The sequence below is a fragment of the Opisthocomus hoazin genome, chromosome 8 (assembly GCF_030867145.1).
Source record: "Opisthocomus hoazin isolate bOpiHoa1 chromosome 8, bOpiHoa1.hap1, whole genome shotgun sequence".
Lineage (NCBI taxonomy): Eukaryota > Metazoa > Chordata > Aves > Opisthocomiformes > Opisthocomidae > Opisthocomus > Opisthocomus hoazin.
Window position 1 is genome coordinate 14,792,818 of NC_134421.1, and position 17,023 is coordinate 14,809,840.

At 45.5% G+C, this 17,023-nt stretch overlaps 1 protein-coding gene across 18 annotated transcripts in view; it reads right to left on the minus strand.

Annotated features, from left to right (window-relative positions):
- Nucleotides 1-17,023, minus strand: part of RBFOX2 (RNA binding fox-1 homolog 2) — a 171,380-nt gene that overhangs the window by 45,857 nt on the left and 108,500 nt on the right. For 12 of the 18 annotated variants that reach the window (XR_012764782.1, XR_012764781.1, XR_012764779.1 and 9 more), the window contains 2 exons: nucleotides 15,090-15,314; nucleotides 4,711-4,857 (listed from right to left, as the gene is read on the minus strand). Coding sequence is in view for 14 of the 18 variants with exons in the window: in XM_075428507.1 (XP_075284622.1) it covers nucleotides 4,711-4,857; nucleotides 15,090-15,314 (372 nt within the window). In the remaining 4 variants the exon portion in view is untranslated. Of the gene's footprint in view, nucleotides 1-4,710; nucleotides 4,858-15,089; nucleotides 15,315-15,731; nucleotides 15,806-16,311; nucleotides 16,379-16,751; nucleotides 16,842-17,023 lie in introns of those variants that run through there. The other 6 variants (XM_075428521.1, XM_075428512.1, XM_075428508.1 and 3 more) reach the window with 4 other exon arrangements.

Consider the following 17,023-nt stretch of genomic DNA (forward strand, 5'->3'; position numbering starts at 1 on the left):
TTGAGTATTCTTTTTCTTAAAAATCAGCACTGGTCACGTGGACAAATTCAGCTGGTTGAGCAATGTTCAACTATATCAGTATTGCTTTGCACAATCTTGTCAAAACAGACAAGACAGTGTTTGTATGCAAAGATGTGTATTACCTTATACATCGTCACACTTAATAGATATTAAACAATTTCTTCAGATTCTAATGTTTTTTAAAACTTTCCAAAAGTATTTTTGTCTTGGATCAACATGTGGATAGATAAGTTTGTAGCTCTTTGGGTCACCCCTTTCAATGTTTTTAATAGTGTATCCCGGTGGGCAGTATTCCTGCCTTCTGCAACTCCCCTAAGCTTACAAGAAATGGCTAAAAATTTATATTAATGAAAAAAAGAGCTCCTTGCTTTGGCTAGTATCTTTGGATGTACCTTATATAAATCTGCTGGCTTTTAAACATTAGTGAGCACTGTGTCATCCTCCTTTGTTATAAATTATATACAAAACCAGATATGGTGCAAATACCTCCTCTTAAATCATGAACACAGCAAGATGGGGTTTTTTGTTGGTTTTTCTGTTTGTTTTTTGTTTGTCTTCTTCTTACTGGGAGGTTTTTTTCCTGAAAACACTCAACTACTTCCTAATTTTATACTGTACCTACACCCAGAACTTCTCTCCTTGCATGTAAAAAATTGATGCCTTCACCTCTAAACCCACATCATCAATATCTCCATGATCAGCACATCTCCTTTCTCACCCGCTTCATTGTTTAAGTTTGCAACTCTATTTGCTGCCATTTACTTCCTCCTCCTCTTCATCTCCCCTGCCTAACGTGCAGCATGCTTTGTGTTTTATTTACACAGTTGCAGCGACTGTGGAATCATGCCTTTTTGGCCATCAGCATGATTTTGTTGAATACCTTACAGTTTCCATTAACACTTCCCTTTTAAAGGTACCTTCCCTGGCAGTTACCCTGCCAATTGTTTAAACTTGAAGAAACAGACTCTTCTAAACCTCCTTACATTACTGCCTGATGCCATATTCTGCTTGTACGAAGTAAATACAGACAAATAACAATCACTGGTACCTAGGCAACCGTGGGATTTCAGGTCAGCTATTAACTCTTCTTTATCTGCTAGAACAAGGTCAACTATTGATTTATTCCACAGTGGGTGCGGTACTGTGTGCATTAAAAAATGACCTATTCGTTCTAGAAGCTTTCTGGAAGTCTTTTTATTGGCATCATGAAATGTCAAGTAAATATTACCTGTTTTAAGCAGCCTATCTTATTTGCCTCCCTATAAGAAGCATATACATAAGGAAATGTTTGCTCCACTCCTGAGGATATCTCAGGGACCTGTCAGAAACACGTAATAGGCAAGAGATGGTTTAAAACCCAAATAACTTGAATTTGTCAAGAAATCCTTATGTCTGCAGCTCTCACAAATGGTGAAGGTTTAGAAAGTGTTATGTAATATCCATTTAACCACACATGGGACAAGTCCACCTCTGCTCAAGTCCGGATGAAAGCATTAGCTAATGTTCTGCGCCCCAGGACTGGGCTGACCTCTTGCATGCTGTTCCATCCTCAGGGGACGACTTTACTGCCTCCCTACCATCACATTTATTTCTTCCTCCACGGCTTTGCTGTCTACCCAATTCCTCTCTTTGTATAGTAGCTCGGGAGAATCACTCCAGGCAAGGATTTTGAGTCTCCCTGATATGACGTTGAGGAGATGCGACCTGACACACAGAAGGGAGAGGGAGAAGACTGGGGTTACAGGCTAGCCATAGCTGAAGACTCAGACAACTATGAGTTTCCTGGAGGAGAAAGGGTTGGTTTCAGCGAGTCACCCAAGGGAAAGCATCCTGATCCTGAAAAAGAACTAGGAACAAGGAGGATTCAGAGAAACGCTCTCCTGCTCGAGGCTCTGAGCAGGGTGAGAGAAGCAGCACTGAGAGAAAAATGGAAATGTGCAAGAACCATTGATTATTTCCTTAGCAAAGCAGCAAAGTTCTCTATTACACGAAAACAGCACATGTTTTTTTGGGGCCTAAAAAGACAAATGCTCTTCTGGTAGGCATACCTGTCGGCAAACACAGGACCAGGTGAAGTAGCAAAAGGTTTTATAGGGAATATACTATTTATCCCAGTTAAAATCATATCACTGCTGGAACTTGAGATGATGTTTAGAGAAAAAACAAACTAACAACAAATAACTTGAGGAACAGAAGAAACCAATTCATATAGCGTATTTCCACACCCCTTCTGTGTACAAGTGGCACCACAAGGGCCCAAAAAAGGACAGGAAACCTTAATGGAAGCAGTTAGGCTGCATTTTCTGCAAGTCACTTCTCAGGATAGCAGTTCATTCAAATTGCCTAGGTCTCACAATCTGCAAATCAGAAGTAAGAGTCACCAGGACAGGGACATTCTTGTCATTTCCATCTTATCCACGTCCCCCACACCAGGGGCACAGTTAGGAACAGCATCAAGGTGAACGAGCATGAAAGGGGCCGGCTGTCAAGCCAAGCACCAGCCCCAAGGGAAGGGGCAGCAAAAACGTGGAACAATTTATGTAAGCGATGCAGCTCCCAGGAGAGGAGAGCAGCAGCAGCAGCAGAGCAGGACGTGCTAAATACAGATTGTAGCAGGTGGTCTAAGAACTGGCTGTGATTTCAGCAACCGGTTTACCCAAACCGGACGGAACTGCCTACCGCATGGCCCTGCAACAACAAAAAGCAAGCTAAAAAACACAAAAGCAGAACAGGCAACTGAGAAGATTCAGCAATCACAGATTGCCAGGAGATGAGTTTCACCCTGAAAACATTTCCACAGATGTCAAGAATGTGACAATCTAACATATGAACAACACGGAAGCAAACCCAGGCCTCTTGCAACAGAATCACAGAATCATAATTTTGGCTGGGACCTAGCTCCAGAGGTCATTCAGCACAATCCCTGCTCAAAGCAGGTCTAACGAGGTTGGCTAGGCTGTGTCCACTCAAGTCAAATACCTTCACGGACGGAGGTTCCACACCCTCTCTGAGCAACATGTTCCACTATTTACCCCCTCACAGTAAAAAAAAATTATAAAAAAAAAAAAACATCTTACAGATACGTAATTGAAACTTCCAACGGTCCAACTTGGGTTTGTTGTCTCTCATCTCACCATTACACACACACAAAAAGAAATCTGGCCACATCTTTTCTGTATCCTCTGATCAGATAGTTGCAGATGACAAAAATATCCCCCCTCTGCTTTCTCTTCTCAAAGCTGAACAGTCCCAGGTCTCAAGACTCTGCTCATACGCCACGTTCTCCAGCCCCCTGACCATCTTAGTGGTGCCCACTGGGCTTGCTCCAGTATATTTCATTTAGATTAAGTGCACTTCTTGCACTGGGGAGCCCAAACTGGAAGGCTCACTCTTGTTGAGTATCTCAAGATTCCTGTCAGCGCATTTCTCTAGCCTAGCCATGTCCCTCTGAATAGCAGCCTTGCTCTCTTGCTTTTTGACCACTCCTCTCCGTTTTGCCTCATCCACGAAACAGCTTCTTACGGACACAAAAAGGTTCAAGAACAAGAAGCAAAGATCTCTCACAACATATAGCAATTGGAACTCTTGCTGAAAACCATCAATGAAATTTTTAACATTTCTGCACATTTCGTTCACTTTGTGCTGTCCAAGCTGTGAACAGGTAAGCCCCATTCTTCTCTCATTTACAGCAGCCTAAGCTTGAAGTCCATGAATTTGACACGTTTACAATACTGTAACACCACTCTCCATGTGAGGAGACATACATACACACCCACACAGATGGCTCAAGAGATGCAACAACTGAAACAGGAATACTGCAGAATTTGGAGGAGTAGCCGGCTATGCAGTTAGGACCAAGGTACATGCTCAAAGCCTAAGGTAGCAAGAGGAACCTTAGTTTTGGTCTGTCCTGACCTGAGTCCTCTGCACTGCATCTTAAACAAGCAGCAACTGTTAACTTTATAAATAATATTTCTGAAGACTTTAAAACATGCTACCATCAATAAGTCAAACATTCCTGATGGCGATGATACATAGATAACTTCACCTGAAGGTTAGGTCACGAAGCACCTAGCTCATTTCTCTCTGTGTTCACATGGAATGAGTCACCACCCATACTCATGTGAGCGAACTCTTCCTCAAAGAGCTTATAAATTGAGAATGATGAATAGCTGAGGAAGATTAAGGAAGACAAATTATTTGGTCAAAAGAAACAGAATGTATATCATACACAATGTAAAATACCATATGACTTGCACTAGCTTTTCCACATGCAATTGCTGTGGAATTTTTCATCACATGAGTGGATCATGAGGAAAGACATAAATATTTCAACAAGTTTCTAAGCAACTGAAAAACAGTGCTTTGCGAGGGATATATTAAGTCAACGTTTAATCCTAGTCTTTACTAGGAAGTAAGGTGAAGCTTCGTTTTGTTGGGTTTTTTTTCCCCCTAAACCAATTGTTAGGTTACACTGAACATCTTGATATGAACAATGCAGTTGTAGTTTTCATGTGTATTTACCAGCTGAGGTAAACACTACCAATTGTCCTAGTCCTGCAAATATTTTACAGTGTGCTGACTAAATTGAGGGGAAGGGCTTTTTATTCACATGAATACACCAGCACCACATGTCCCACCTGTGGGAAAGGAGAATCTGCCATGCCTTAAAAGGCGCTGGTGACTTACCCCAAACATCTGCCGAAGGTCAGGATCTCGAAAGCGGAAGGGAATGTTAGACACATGAAGCCGTTTTGGAGTGGATTTGCTCTCGGTATTCTCACTGCTCTGCGTCTGTGATTGCTGTCCATCTGTCTGTGCCCCTCCTTCTGTCTGCTGAAATCAGAAAGACAAAAGTGCGTGCGTGAACAGAAACCACACAAATTCCTTCCACATGCTTTGCCTGTCTCTTTTTAGGTATTAGTACTACACTTGCAATTGTGTTATCTAGCACCTGACAATTATTTTGATAAAACCAGTAACAATTGATCTGTTGTTCTTCCCCTCCCTTTCTACGAGTAAACAGTAATGAGATCTCAGCCTCCCTCCCCTCGTATCACCTTTTAGCTTAGCAGATTTGCCTTTGGTTTTCTTAAATTGCTTCTCTCTTTTCGCCCGTTCTTCCTCACTTCAGCTACCACCATACGAAAGCTCTAATGAAGAGGCGGATCTTTCACATCCTGAAGCTGGGAGGTAGTACCGCCACTCTAATCTCATGTGGCAGGATGTTCCTGCAATCATCAAAATCCCACAGCTGAAGTGGCAGCTCTTCACTGGGCCAATACCAGAAATGCATCCCCAGGCAAAACGGCATCTGCTCTGTCAAGCTCCCTTCAGAGAAACACTACCCCAAAAGAAGATCTATAATTAAATAGTAAAATCCACACATGAACAGCTTACGGATGTCTTTTGTAAATGTACAAGAAAAGTTAATCAGTCAGCCCAGGGACAGGAAACAGCCATTACCACCGCAGGACTTCTACAAACTCCAAGCGTTGCTTTCTGCTACCAGTTCCACAACTAAAACAAAGAGAATTTGTTCCAACATTCCCAGGTACCGACCGGTACAGCAAAGCCAGGTCAAGGGGTTGGCCAGGGTTACTCGTGCACAGAAAAAGTACAGCAAGCAGGCAGAGGAGTGAGGCAGACCAGCGTGCCAGACAAGAGACCCAACGCCCCCACAGAGATGACTGGCAGGGGAGAAGAAAGGAAGAGAACCTCAGCCACTCACAGTGGGCTTAGACCAAGAAGTGGTAAAATTTGAGCACAGCACTAAACAGAAAGGCAAGGCCCCTTTCCAAAATGGCTTGATGAGAAAAATGGTGCATTTCACACTTTAGTCAGAAAAATGACCTCAAAAACTCTGAGGTACAGAACAAAGCAGGCTACAATTTGGTCAGTTTTCTTGCTCTGCCCCTTCCCAAGAGCACGCTTTGACAGGCCAAGGTATTCAAAGAGCACCCACCCACTCATTCTATCTCCTGCTGCTTGCCTCAGCCTCCTAGCAGTCATGCTTTGCCCACCTGTGTGATGCACTTTAAGTGTCATTTCATTTCTTTAGACACCAATCCGACTCCTTCCTTAACCCATCAAGTGAAAAGAAGTTCTGTGAGAAAGCAAGGACCATGTAATTGCTAGTCAGCCTTTTTTAGGCACCTTCAAGTACACATGCAGGCCTTAAAAATCCAGATTTAAGAGTAGGTGGAGGGGTTTTTTCCTGTTTTGGAACCTTTTTTTTTTTTTCTTTAAATACATAATTTGTGTACCAAAGAGGAAAGAAATCTCAGGGGAGTTGCCCACACTGACTCCCCAACCACTGACTGGACTTGCTAGACTGCTCTGCACATCGTTCAATACACAGCACTTCACGAGTATTTGGAAAGAAACCTCTCTCCACAGACTAGAACTAAACTAGCGACATCCAGAGAGCTGCTTCTGGCCAGAAATGTCTCTTACAGACACGACCTTGAACTTGCATATTGGTTACGAAGCACTGGCAAGAGCAAGCAAACAGTAAGCACTGGAGTCTTGTCATGCTGAGCAAAGCAGTGGCAGCTTTCCATTCTATTTTAGCAGGGCTGCGCAGGCAGCACAAAACATGTTTTATCTGGTTAATATAAATACCACCCTGTGAATATCTCTACGTCCCACAGCCATGCAAGCTTCAGGAGAATCCTAGCAGGATGAAGTATTTTTATTTGGCTAAGACTCCTCCATCCCCCAAACATCACATTTTCAAGAACCACCTCAGACACTTCCATTCGATCATATCTCAAAAGCTGCCTCCCTCTCTCCAAGTTCCCCCTCTTCTCCTACCCTCACCCCTATGCCAAAATGCATCTCCAAATATACAGAGAGTGCACCCCAGGGGAAGAATCGATGCAGCTGGCTTGTGATTAAATCACACCATGCTGTTTGGTGGTTTTATTTTTATGGCTCCATCAGAGACCTTTGCTCCTCAGGGCAAATCTGTCCAAGAAGGACAAAACACCGGAGGAGCCCATCCATCACCACCATTCACAACACCTCCAAGTGAGTGCTCCAAAATAACTCCCCCAAATCATCAAGACTCCTGCCAAAAGGGATCTCTACAATCCAGTTTGGAGCCCTGCTAGTGCAGTTTGACAAACCCTATGTTTTCTAAGGCTTTGCACGGAATTGGCAAGTGGGCAACCACCCGTGCACACAGCTACATCCTAAAACACACACACTAGCGCATCTTCCACAGCGAACGAGGAAAGGCATAGATTCTGAACAGTGCTGACAAAAACGTTTTAGTCTTTAAATTCAAATATAGGCTGCACAGGACTGGATCTGCCACTTCCACAGAGGAGGAAGCCGGGAGGTCATCTGCACTCCTCTCCCATCCATTTGTTCGCAGGCAGAGGGCAGAACTCCATTCTTACCAAGGGTGCGATGTATCATGTGCAGAGGCCTGCTCAAAGACACTCACAGCTGTTCCTGCATATGGCAGAGTGCTGCTGCCACGCAGGAGCCGTTCTGCAGCACGTGAGATGCGTACAGCAAGCCAAAGGCTTCACAGAGGAGAAACAATAGAAGGAACAGGGGATCTCGGTCCACTCTTAGCTTCTCGACTACACTAAGAGTCCCTAAATGCTGTTCAGGCTTTCACATAGCCTGATTTTTCATCAGTAGTTTAACATTAAATACCTTCTCTCTCTGGATGCTGTAGCTCCCTCATTTCTATCATCCATGGCCTTAAGGTAAGATTTGAACTTTCAGCCACTATAACATTATCTCAATACATTTGTCTACTGCCACACATTCACCTACAACATAAATGAAAGAAATAGTCTCCTCAGATCTTGCCTTTTTTTTTTTTTCCTTTTATAGTTATTCCTTGTCTTAATTCATTACGAAGGAGATGAAAGGAAGGGCCTGGAGCCTGTTCTCAGGCAGCACATAATGGAGACTGGCAGCAGCGCTACCCTGACCAAGCCAGATGATAAAAGCCCGCATTTCATTGAGTGCCCACTCCCCACCCCGACTCCTTCCCCACCCCAAGTTTCAGCTCCTTATTTCTGGCCTCACATCAACACTTCACAGCACAGAACCAGCCCTCTCCCCTCGCTAACAGCAATTCGGCTGCGAAGGGAGCTGATACTTGTTCCCCTGTCATCAGGCAACACAGAGACATGCTGCGGCAAAGGTCCTGCATTTAGAAACAGTATTGGATCCACCTTACCCCCTCAGCACAGTCTGCGTAACATATACTTTGCAGGTGATAATGTCATTCAGGCCCACACATGCAAGCTTTGAGCTCTGCTGAAGGTCACAGAGAAAAGCATCAGAGCTCAGGACACGTGCAATCTGCGCTTCATTTTTAACTACTTGCTGCCTGTGCCAGCTCCTCCCTTACACCCGATGGCTGTACAGAAACCCTAAGCAAGAAGCGGCAGCCGCAAAGAGGAGCATGGGTGTACACATGTGAAAGGGGAGAAGGACACCTGGCAGCACGAGGATGTTCTGACAGGTTTGAGGGCAGCTCTACAACCATCTTCCCACCTCTCGACTAGACTCTTCTGTCCTAAAGCAGCTGGTGAACAAGCAATTGCTGAGGCTTTCTCCTCGGTGGGAGAGAGGCAGGGGCTCCAGCATCACCTGAGCTCCAAGCAGATCTCCATCTGTGTGGCCAGACAGAGGGCTACCTCCCCGGCGAGCCAAACACCAGTGCGACAGGCCAGCACAGGGACTATTAATACCCAGCACATTCTGTTTCCATCTCCCACTTGCTTCTAGAACTGGAAATGCTTCAGGTCCATGCTATAGAAAAACAAAAAACAAGCCCCCGTCCTCTCCCCCAGGAAGCAGGCGGTCCAAAACGTTGTGAATCATAATGAGGAGGTTAAGAGCCATAAATCACTGCAAAGAAAATATTTACAAAATACAAACTGTAACTAATAACTATATTTAAAAGGGGACTTGGGTGGCTTACAAAATCTGGGAAACAGACTGTGCTCACTCTGCTTCTAGACCAGTCTTGAATCAAAAAAAAAAAAAAAAAAAAAAAAGACCTTGTTTGGCTCAAGAGCTTGAGGAACTGTGTGACAACAAGGACTGAAAGCTATGACTGGCAGAAGGCTATCTTCCCACTGCAAAGGGGAGGGCAGACAATGCAGGAAGATCTCTGCAGCTTCCAGTGAAGAACCCCATGCCAAAACAATCAATCACCCATCAACGAACAGATACCCACTGAGCAGCTTTGGTGGAAAAACGAGTGAAGAATTAGGCACCAGACACAACCACTCTCTTGCCCCACCACACTCCACCAAAGTAGGACTGAGGTCCTACACACCCCAGAGCAAAAGGCATGAGAACTTCTGCTGCTTAAACAAGACTTGTTTAGCAGACAGGTGACTGCAGGGCTAATAATCACCTTTCAACAGCAGCAAATATAATTTTAGAATTACATTCATGTACTTGATTTTTCAGAGGTGCCAGCAGTGTTATATTAAAAAATTTTTGGGTTACACTACAGGCACAATTAACCACATGCCCAAGTACTTTGTATGCCAAAAACCAAACCAAAAAAATTGCAAAGGACGTACCAAATAACTTCTGCTAGGCTTTTAACTACTTTCAATAGTCAGCTTAATTCAGGGCATGTTTTTTCTGATTCTTAGTCCTCAGACATACTGAAGCTTAAGCCATTTTGTTCACTTTCCTCATTAAATAAAGATATACCCCACCTGAAGTGAGAACATAAACCTAACACAGGAAAGCACATAGGAAGCTTTGCTACCTATCCTGCACAACAAAGACATCTCTGGTGTGTCAGCTGACATTTCCCATGTAGTGACGTTCAAAGTTACTTTGTTTTTCTGAGCAGTACTTTTTACAGGGTACTTTGGTGTTTGTTTTTTTTTTTTTTTTCCTTTCAATGAAGTGGTGAAATGAAACCCCCTGAAAGGCCTGCTCTGCTGGTCACAATGTCAAACCCTTTGTGAGCAGTTCCAGCCCGTTCCTCACAAAACAGGGATACCCTCACAAGGGGAAGGAGGCAGCAATGGAGCCCCTGGACCACTCCATTGACAGTGGCAGAAGAACAGCCACACAATGACAAACTAAGATTCACCCAGCCCACTACCTTTTCTCTGACAGCGCCCAAATCTGTGGCATTTATGAAAGAATGTAAGAACACGGTAAACATTTGGTGATTTTTCTCCAGCACAGCCTCCAGCGAATTGAGCCAGCTGGTGTCTCAACTTCCAAAGCATCCTATGGACACGAGTTCCAATGCCAAATTCTTCATTATATGGAAAAAAACAAGAAACAAAATCCTGTTTTTTTCATATGTGGCACCCCATTATTTCCTGTGTGCATCCTAGTAAATGAAAATTGGAATGTTCCCTATTTTACTTCCCACACCATTCAAAATTCTATGTACTTGTCATATGCCTTCACTCCTGTCAGCTCTTTTCGTAAGTGAAGACTTCTTCTCATAAAGAACCTTCCACATCCCTTTCATTATCACTATTATCCTTCCCTGTACTACTCTAGATCTGCTACAACCTTTGAGATATGCTGAAGTACCACGGCTGTATACTCTAACATAATGATATCTGCTGATTTATTTCCTGTTTCTCTTTTGAAATAATTTTTAAATCTGCCTCACTAGACACAAGTCTACAAGTGCTGACAATAATCTGCCTCAAGCTCAAAATAATAAAATAATCTGCCTCACACTCAAAGCAAATTCCTGATGTTAAATGTCAGAGTTTGCTACCCCAAGACAGCAATTTCCAAGCTGAGGTGGCCAAACGATCAGCAGCTAGCTACTTATTTGAAGCTCGTTCTTCCTCATGTCTATCTGCTCAGCAGTATCAAAAGATAGGTGAGGACATTCATTAAACATATTCTTCACCTGAAATAACTCACACGAGCAATTGCTTTAATTACTGAAGTGATGAAAAATAATTACAGAGGAAAATTCTGCAATCTCAGACTAGGCAAGAAACACCCAAGGGAAAGTCATTATTATAACATTATCCATGTGTTACAAAAGTCAGTTGAGGAACTCTTGGTGCTGTTGGCTCCCTTCTTTCCAAACTCTTGCTAGGTATATGGGGCACAGCCAGATGACCGAGCAGCTTCCCTGTCTTGCTTCTGAACATGACACACAGGTGTTCCCACCACAGATGTGTCTCCTTTATAAAAATCAGAAAGTCAATATCCCTTGACGGTATAGCAGATGAGTTAAATATGCTTCAGTACGGCACATCGAGAAGCCAAGAGACACGATTCTCTGTAATTAAATAATGCTTTATATTGGTTCATGACAACGTAACACCAAGGCGACAGCACCTGCCATTTTCATGCAAAGTAATTTACATAAACTTATTCCTCTACTTCTACACCTCCAGCTGCATTCCATAATTTATACAGACACACAAATTCTTCCCTCTGACATTAACAAGAGAAATGAGTTGAATAATCAGCTCACAGTATTAAGTGCATTGCCTTTACTATCAAGCAAGCTTTTTTAGTTCAGCGGATGATTAATCTTCCCTCTGCGGGTAGAGTACCAGGAGATGCAGAGAGCTGACAACTCTCTCGGCTTCTGGCCATGCACTCCATACGCTTACCTTGCAACAGCAGCATTTGCTGGATCCCTCCAAGAGCTGCTCTAATTCATTAACCCAGCAAAAGAATTGGACAGCTTTCTGCCAGGTCAGTGAATTAAAGTGGCTCACGTAAGGAATGCCAGAGCCAGTAAACAGGAGTGGGAGTTTGCGCTTGGAGCCAGATCTCTCCTTTCTGACAGCAGTGAATCTTTAGATCAGCTCAGCTGCCAGAGGTACTGCAGCCTAATTAGCATCTCCGCTCGCAGCTATCTGTGCTGGGTGTCTCCATCAGGGAGAAGGGCACTAACGTAAACCAAGAAGGGGGAAGAGACCGGGCGACCCAGCACCATAAGAAGCGAAATGCAGAGCGCCAACGGTTTAAGAGACAGGCTGCAACAGGCAGACCGAGTAGGCCAAATATGGTCCAGTACCTCAGTCTATTTTTAATCCAGGTCTTTCAGCTGTGCTTTGGGACAGTATCAAAAGAAAGGACAGATGCCTGGAGATGAAGACTGGGAGACCTAAATGCCAGGCAAGAAACAAAGCCCCACAGATGAGGCTCGATCCTAAAATAAAAAAAGATTCCAAAATATTAAGCTGTTTGTATTACACCACCTATTGTGCCAATTTCTTTTCCATACCCCTGCTCTGAGAGCTTTGAATGCTTTCCGCTACACTCAGACCTCCAGAACCAAGCTCATCTGTAGCTGATGACACCAACCAGCCATTCTCCTTTGCTCAGGGCTTTTAGACTGCATAGGAAGGCATGGAATTTGACTCTCAAAGTTTATTTTACTTCACTGCTGCTGTGTGACCTCAGGCTTCCAGACCACCGTCTGTTACCTCAGACACCACTGCTCATCTCTAATCTGACTTGCCCGCCAGAACCTGCCAAGTTTCTATGAAAAGGTGCTGCCACCCAGCGTGTCAGGGACCCCATTATAGACCCCATTACGTTGCTGCATAACATCTTACCAACCGGACAAAACTCTCCTTTCCACGAGGGACCTCTAAGCTACCCCCATTCTTTGTTACTTTTGGGATTATCCTAAAGGCTACCAGTCTGAAAAGCAGGGAAGCCCCACCATTTGAGCACACCTTTCGCTATCTTGCTCTGTCCTGCCAACTGGACCAACCACAGGCCTTGTTCTTAAAAGCAGGGAGAGACCTTATCTCTCTGGCTGAAGGAATTTCTGAATCATCCCTTGGGAGCACAGGCTTCAAGTCAGCAGCTAAAAAATCCACCGGCTGTTCGGCCTGGGGTATCGCCTTCACACACATGACAGCAGCTGCGCTTGTCTGTCGCAGGGATGGGAGGGAAGGATCATACATCACCCACAACGATTTTTTGCTCTCTTAAAAGTTAGCACTGTTGTTTGAGCAAGACAACAAAAAGGTGAAAGGAAAAGATGCCTGAAAGCACAGCAGTCTCGTCCACGTGGACTGAACATGTATGTCAAACAAGTAATAACCAGCTTATGTGATGGACAAGCTGCTTGACCTTAGCTGTAGATGTTCAAGGTGAAACCACCAATCTCTTTTGCTGTTAACTTTAACAGCATGCTTTAGCTTGAGTAACTACTGTGGCTTCTTCCTTCCCCTAGTTCCTACATCATTAATCAGCATACTGAGAAGGAGAAAAGTTACAAGCACTTACATCCCAAAGCGGCCCACAGAATCAAAATAACTTCACAGAGAAGGAGTCCTAGACAGAAAGATAAAAGGGACTCATAACATCCAGGACCCTGCGCCTGTAAAAGTCTGGCACATGAAAAGCCCTTGGCTGAGGCGCCTTCCCCCTCCCGCCGGATTTCTCCATGTGCCACCATCTGGGATCCTCTGCGTCCGATCAGTCCCAGCCGTAGCAGGCGCAGCAACGCGCTCGTCTGTGCCCTTACCCTTTCCCAGCTAACTAACATCTGCGAGCCCGACTCTGCACTCTCAGCTCATGTGTCCTTAACCACATCAAATGGTCAGACCAGACGTGCCCACCTGTTCCCAACAGCCAGCACAAGCACTATGTGTTATTCAGCCTGTTTCTTGGATAACCCCTGCCAGTCAGGCTCCCTCCACAGCCTCCTGGCAACACCGCTGCCTCCCAGCAGTCTCCCAGCAACGCTCCCTCCCGCACAGATGGGCTCCCAGTCCCTCCTCGCAGGCTAGTCAGCCTCCCTGCGCGCTGCGGGCTCCTCGGAGCCGGCATCAGTTGATGAAACACAGAGCTCGGCCCTGCAGTGCCACGAAGATGGCTCCTAATATGGAAGTGGAGCGGGAGGGTTGGCAAGAGCTTACATCCAAGGTCAAGGCTCGCATCATTTCCATTAAAAAGAAACGCTCTTAAGCTCTGGGAAAGGATGGGAACAGTGAAAATACATGGGGAAAGCCACTGCCCTGTTTTATTCCCTGTTACCAGCTCTCCTATCCAACTGGCAGTGCTCAAGATAGCTGTTCGCTGGAGACGGACAGCCCAGATCTTACACGTTGGAAGGACAGAGGACAATTGGGTATTAAAATGATGACTTGCATTTCTGCACGCTGCACCTGCTCCAAGTTTTATTTCCAGTCTGGTCTCTTCACATCTACATTTGTGTTTGCTCAGAAAGGCACCTGAAGTTCCTTTTACGCACTATCAAAAGTGCTTTACCGTGTTTGCATTCTTTTTCTTCTTCAAGGTGCTAAAGTTGGGGTGTTGCCAGGATGAACTCAAAGATATCTCATCAAAGCCATAACTGGTGTTGCCAACCATGCAGCCACTGCCCACTGCAGGAACAGCAGCGCCGCATGCCAGGAACCATGCAGACTTGAGCTGGCACTATCAGTTCTTCCAATCATTGGCACCGAATCCACTCAGTACGTACGGGGGGAAAAATATCATCTACGAGCCAAACACCCAACTACAAGTAAAACTGAAAGCATTAACAGATTAAATCCGCCCCCTGAGCCCCAAAGGCTCTCACCATAAGGCTCTTTATTAGGAAGTTAAGTCTTAACAAGTGGCTTAAGGGGTGGATAAAGCTTTTCCTGGTATTATCTGCCAGCGTGTTGCCCAGTGCCTGTTCCAGGCCATGGGAAGAAGAAAGCAAAAAAATAGAAGGTGAAAATCTTTGTTTGGCAGATGGATGCCCAGTAGCTGAGAGGTCCTCTCCTATCTTTGCCCCATGAAGCTTCCTGCCGTCTTCAGAAAGTCAAATAAAAGTATTTTTCTACTCTGTGAGCTTCCTGAAAACAAAACCACATTGGGATTACACCTGCAATGCATGTGCTCACCCTAAAACTTTGTGCTGTCAACCTTCCAGAATTTGCCTCCATCACATTCACCTGAACCATTCACCAATTAACTCAAAGTTTTGTTTATAATTCTCTCCTTTTCACAGCTACCACTGATTCACTGCATACTTAAGAAACAGTCAGCAATCTAACCAACGGCTGCTTTTTCCCAAAGCACTGTGCTGCTATCCTGGCTCTGCACCCTTCTGCACTTACTGCAAGAGATCCGTTCTGCGTGCTGGCCGTGTTCGTGCTCTGCTCTCCATGCGGCTGCGTGCTTCCGTAGAGCGTCAGATTGTGCTCGCTGGTCTGGCCTGCATAGTCCTGAGTGTGTGGCACCCCATACTCTGTGGGAATCCCGTTCTGTGGGGGTGGCGGAAATGGGATTGTGGTGAATGGCTGCACCATTGCATCAGGAGTTGCTGCTGGCTCCTGGTTACCCTGAAAAAAGGCACAAGGAGAAAAAAGCTTTACTACACTACAGCAGAATCAAAACATCAGCCTGAGAAATCATCCACATCATCCACATCCATGCTGCATAGAGTTCATGTAAATATCCCACCTACAGCCACCATAACATTGCACAGTCTTCTACTACCTTCTCTATCAAAAAGAGCACGCCTTGCTCCTCTGAGCCATGACATTGTTTTCTTCATCTTTTTTTGGAAATCTTCTCACTACCGGGTGGCATGCGAAGAACAAACTAGGGGGCTTGCAAATTGCATACCCCTGTAATCCCACACAAGGCTTTACGCACAGTAAGGCATTATTTCAGAAGGGGCAAGAGGCACTGAAACGTTGCAATGGAGAAGGAAACACAGACAGAGTAACAGGGTTCTTTAATAACCCTGAAAGTACCGTATCTGGGTCCATCTCCTCCAGCCTGATGCTCATGGCTCTGCTCACAAGCAAGCATATGGTGTAGTTCAGAGCACTTCTCTGCTGTGTTACAGTAACAGAACAGAAGTACACTCTTCAAAACCCATTTGCGCAGCAGACCCATCCTTTGCTCTGGCAGCACTGAGTACAGAGCATGGGTGCTCAGGTATCTAGTTGCTGGAATAGCCCACTTGCTTCTTGCTGGCTGTGCAGACAACACTGAAGAGCTATGGGGAACTGAGTTTAGATCACAAGCCTGGAGCATGCTCTCTCTCTCCCAGTCCTGAGCATCACTACCATCACACAAGGCATTAATTACCCACTCCTCCCTCAGCTTAGGGTATCTCACAGAGACCTCTATGCTAGGGCAGTGGACTTTTTAGCAGCTTTCAGCACTGCCTTAGATGTAGTTGACACCAACCAGACGACTTGGAAACAGACAACTGACCATGCAAAAGATATCCCCAAGAAACACTAAAAATTCTACCCCACCATGCCTGAAAACCACCCGAAGCAAACACAAAAGCATGCAGCCCTGCAGCCACCGCAGAGATCTTACCGAGGGGAGAGCAGGGAGCTGCATTCAGCCACCTCGGGCAAAGGAGGACAGCCTTGACATTGAAACCCAGCCCTGGGCAGCCCAGGCTGCTGCACCACTCCTACCGCTTCCACTGCCGCAGCAGAAAAAAAAAAAAATCCACAGAAAAGATTTATGATAGGAGGGCTGTTTGATTTATGTGCGTGTCAACAGACTAATCCTGACTTTAAATTTTGGCTGCTGTTCCAGCCCCGGGTCCTCCCCCTCAAAGCCTGGAGGTGCTCGAGCTCATTCTGACACCAGCATGCTTAAATCAATGGAGTAAAAGCCAAGCAGACCTTCCCCCGCGGATAGGAAAGGCAGAGCGGGAATTACCAAGCAGCCTTTCAGCAGAGAGCGTGCAGGGGCTGACGGACCTCCAGCGAAGCCAGACCAACCTTGCAGCCCCTTTATCAGCCTACCTGCAGCCCTCCCTCCCGGGCGAAGGAAACAACGACAAACGCGGCGCACCTCCAGCCAGCACTGGGTCATTCAGACGCTGGCTGAATCCCAAATCTGCTCTGACATTAGTCTCTCTGGTCTGCCTCCCCTGGGGCCCACGTGGCCGCGCGTTCCCGCAGCTGGGGAGAAGGAGAGCGAAGGGCGTTCAATACCACTTAGCGGGGCCGAGATGCAGCCTTGGCCCGCGCCGAACGACGGATGGTTTCATTAGCTAAAGTCCAGCCGCTGCAAA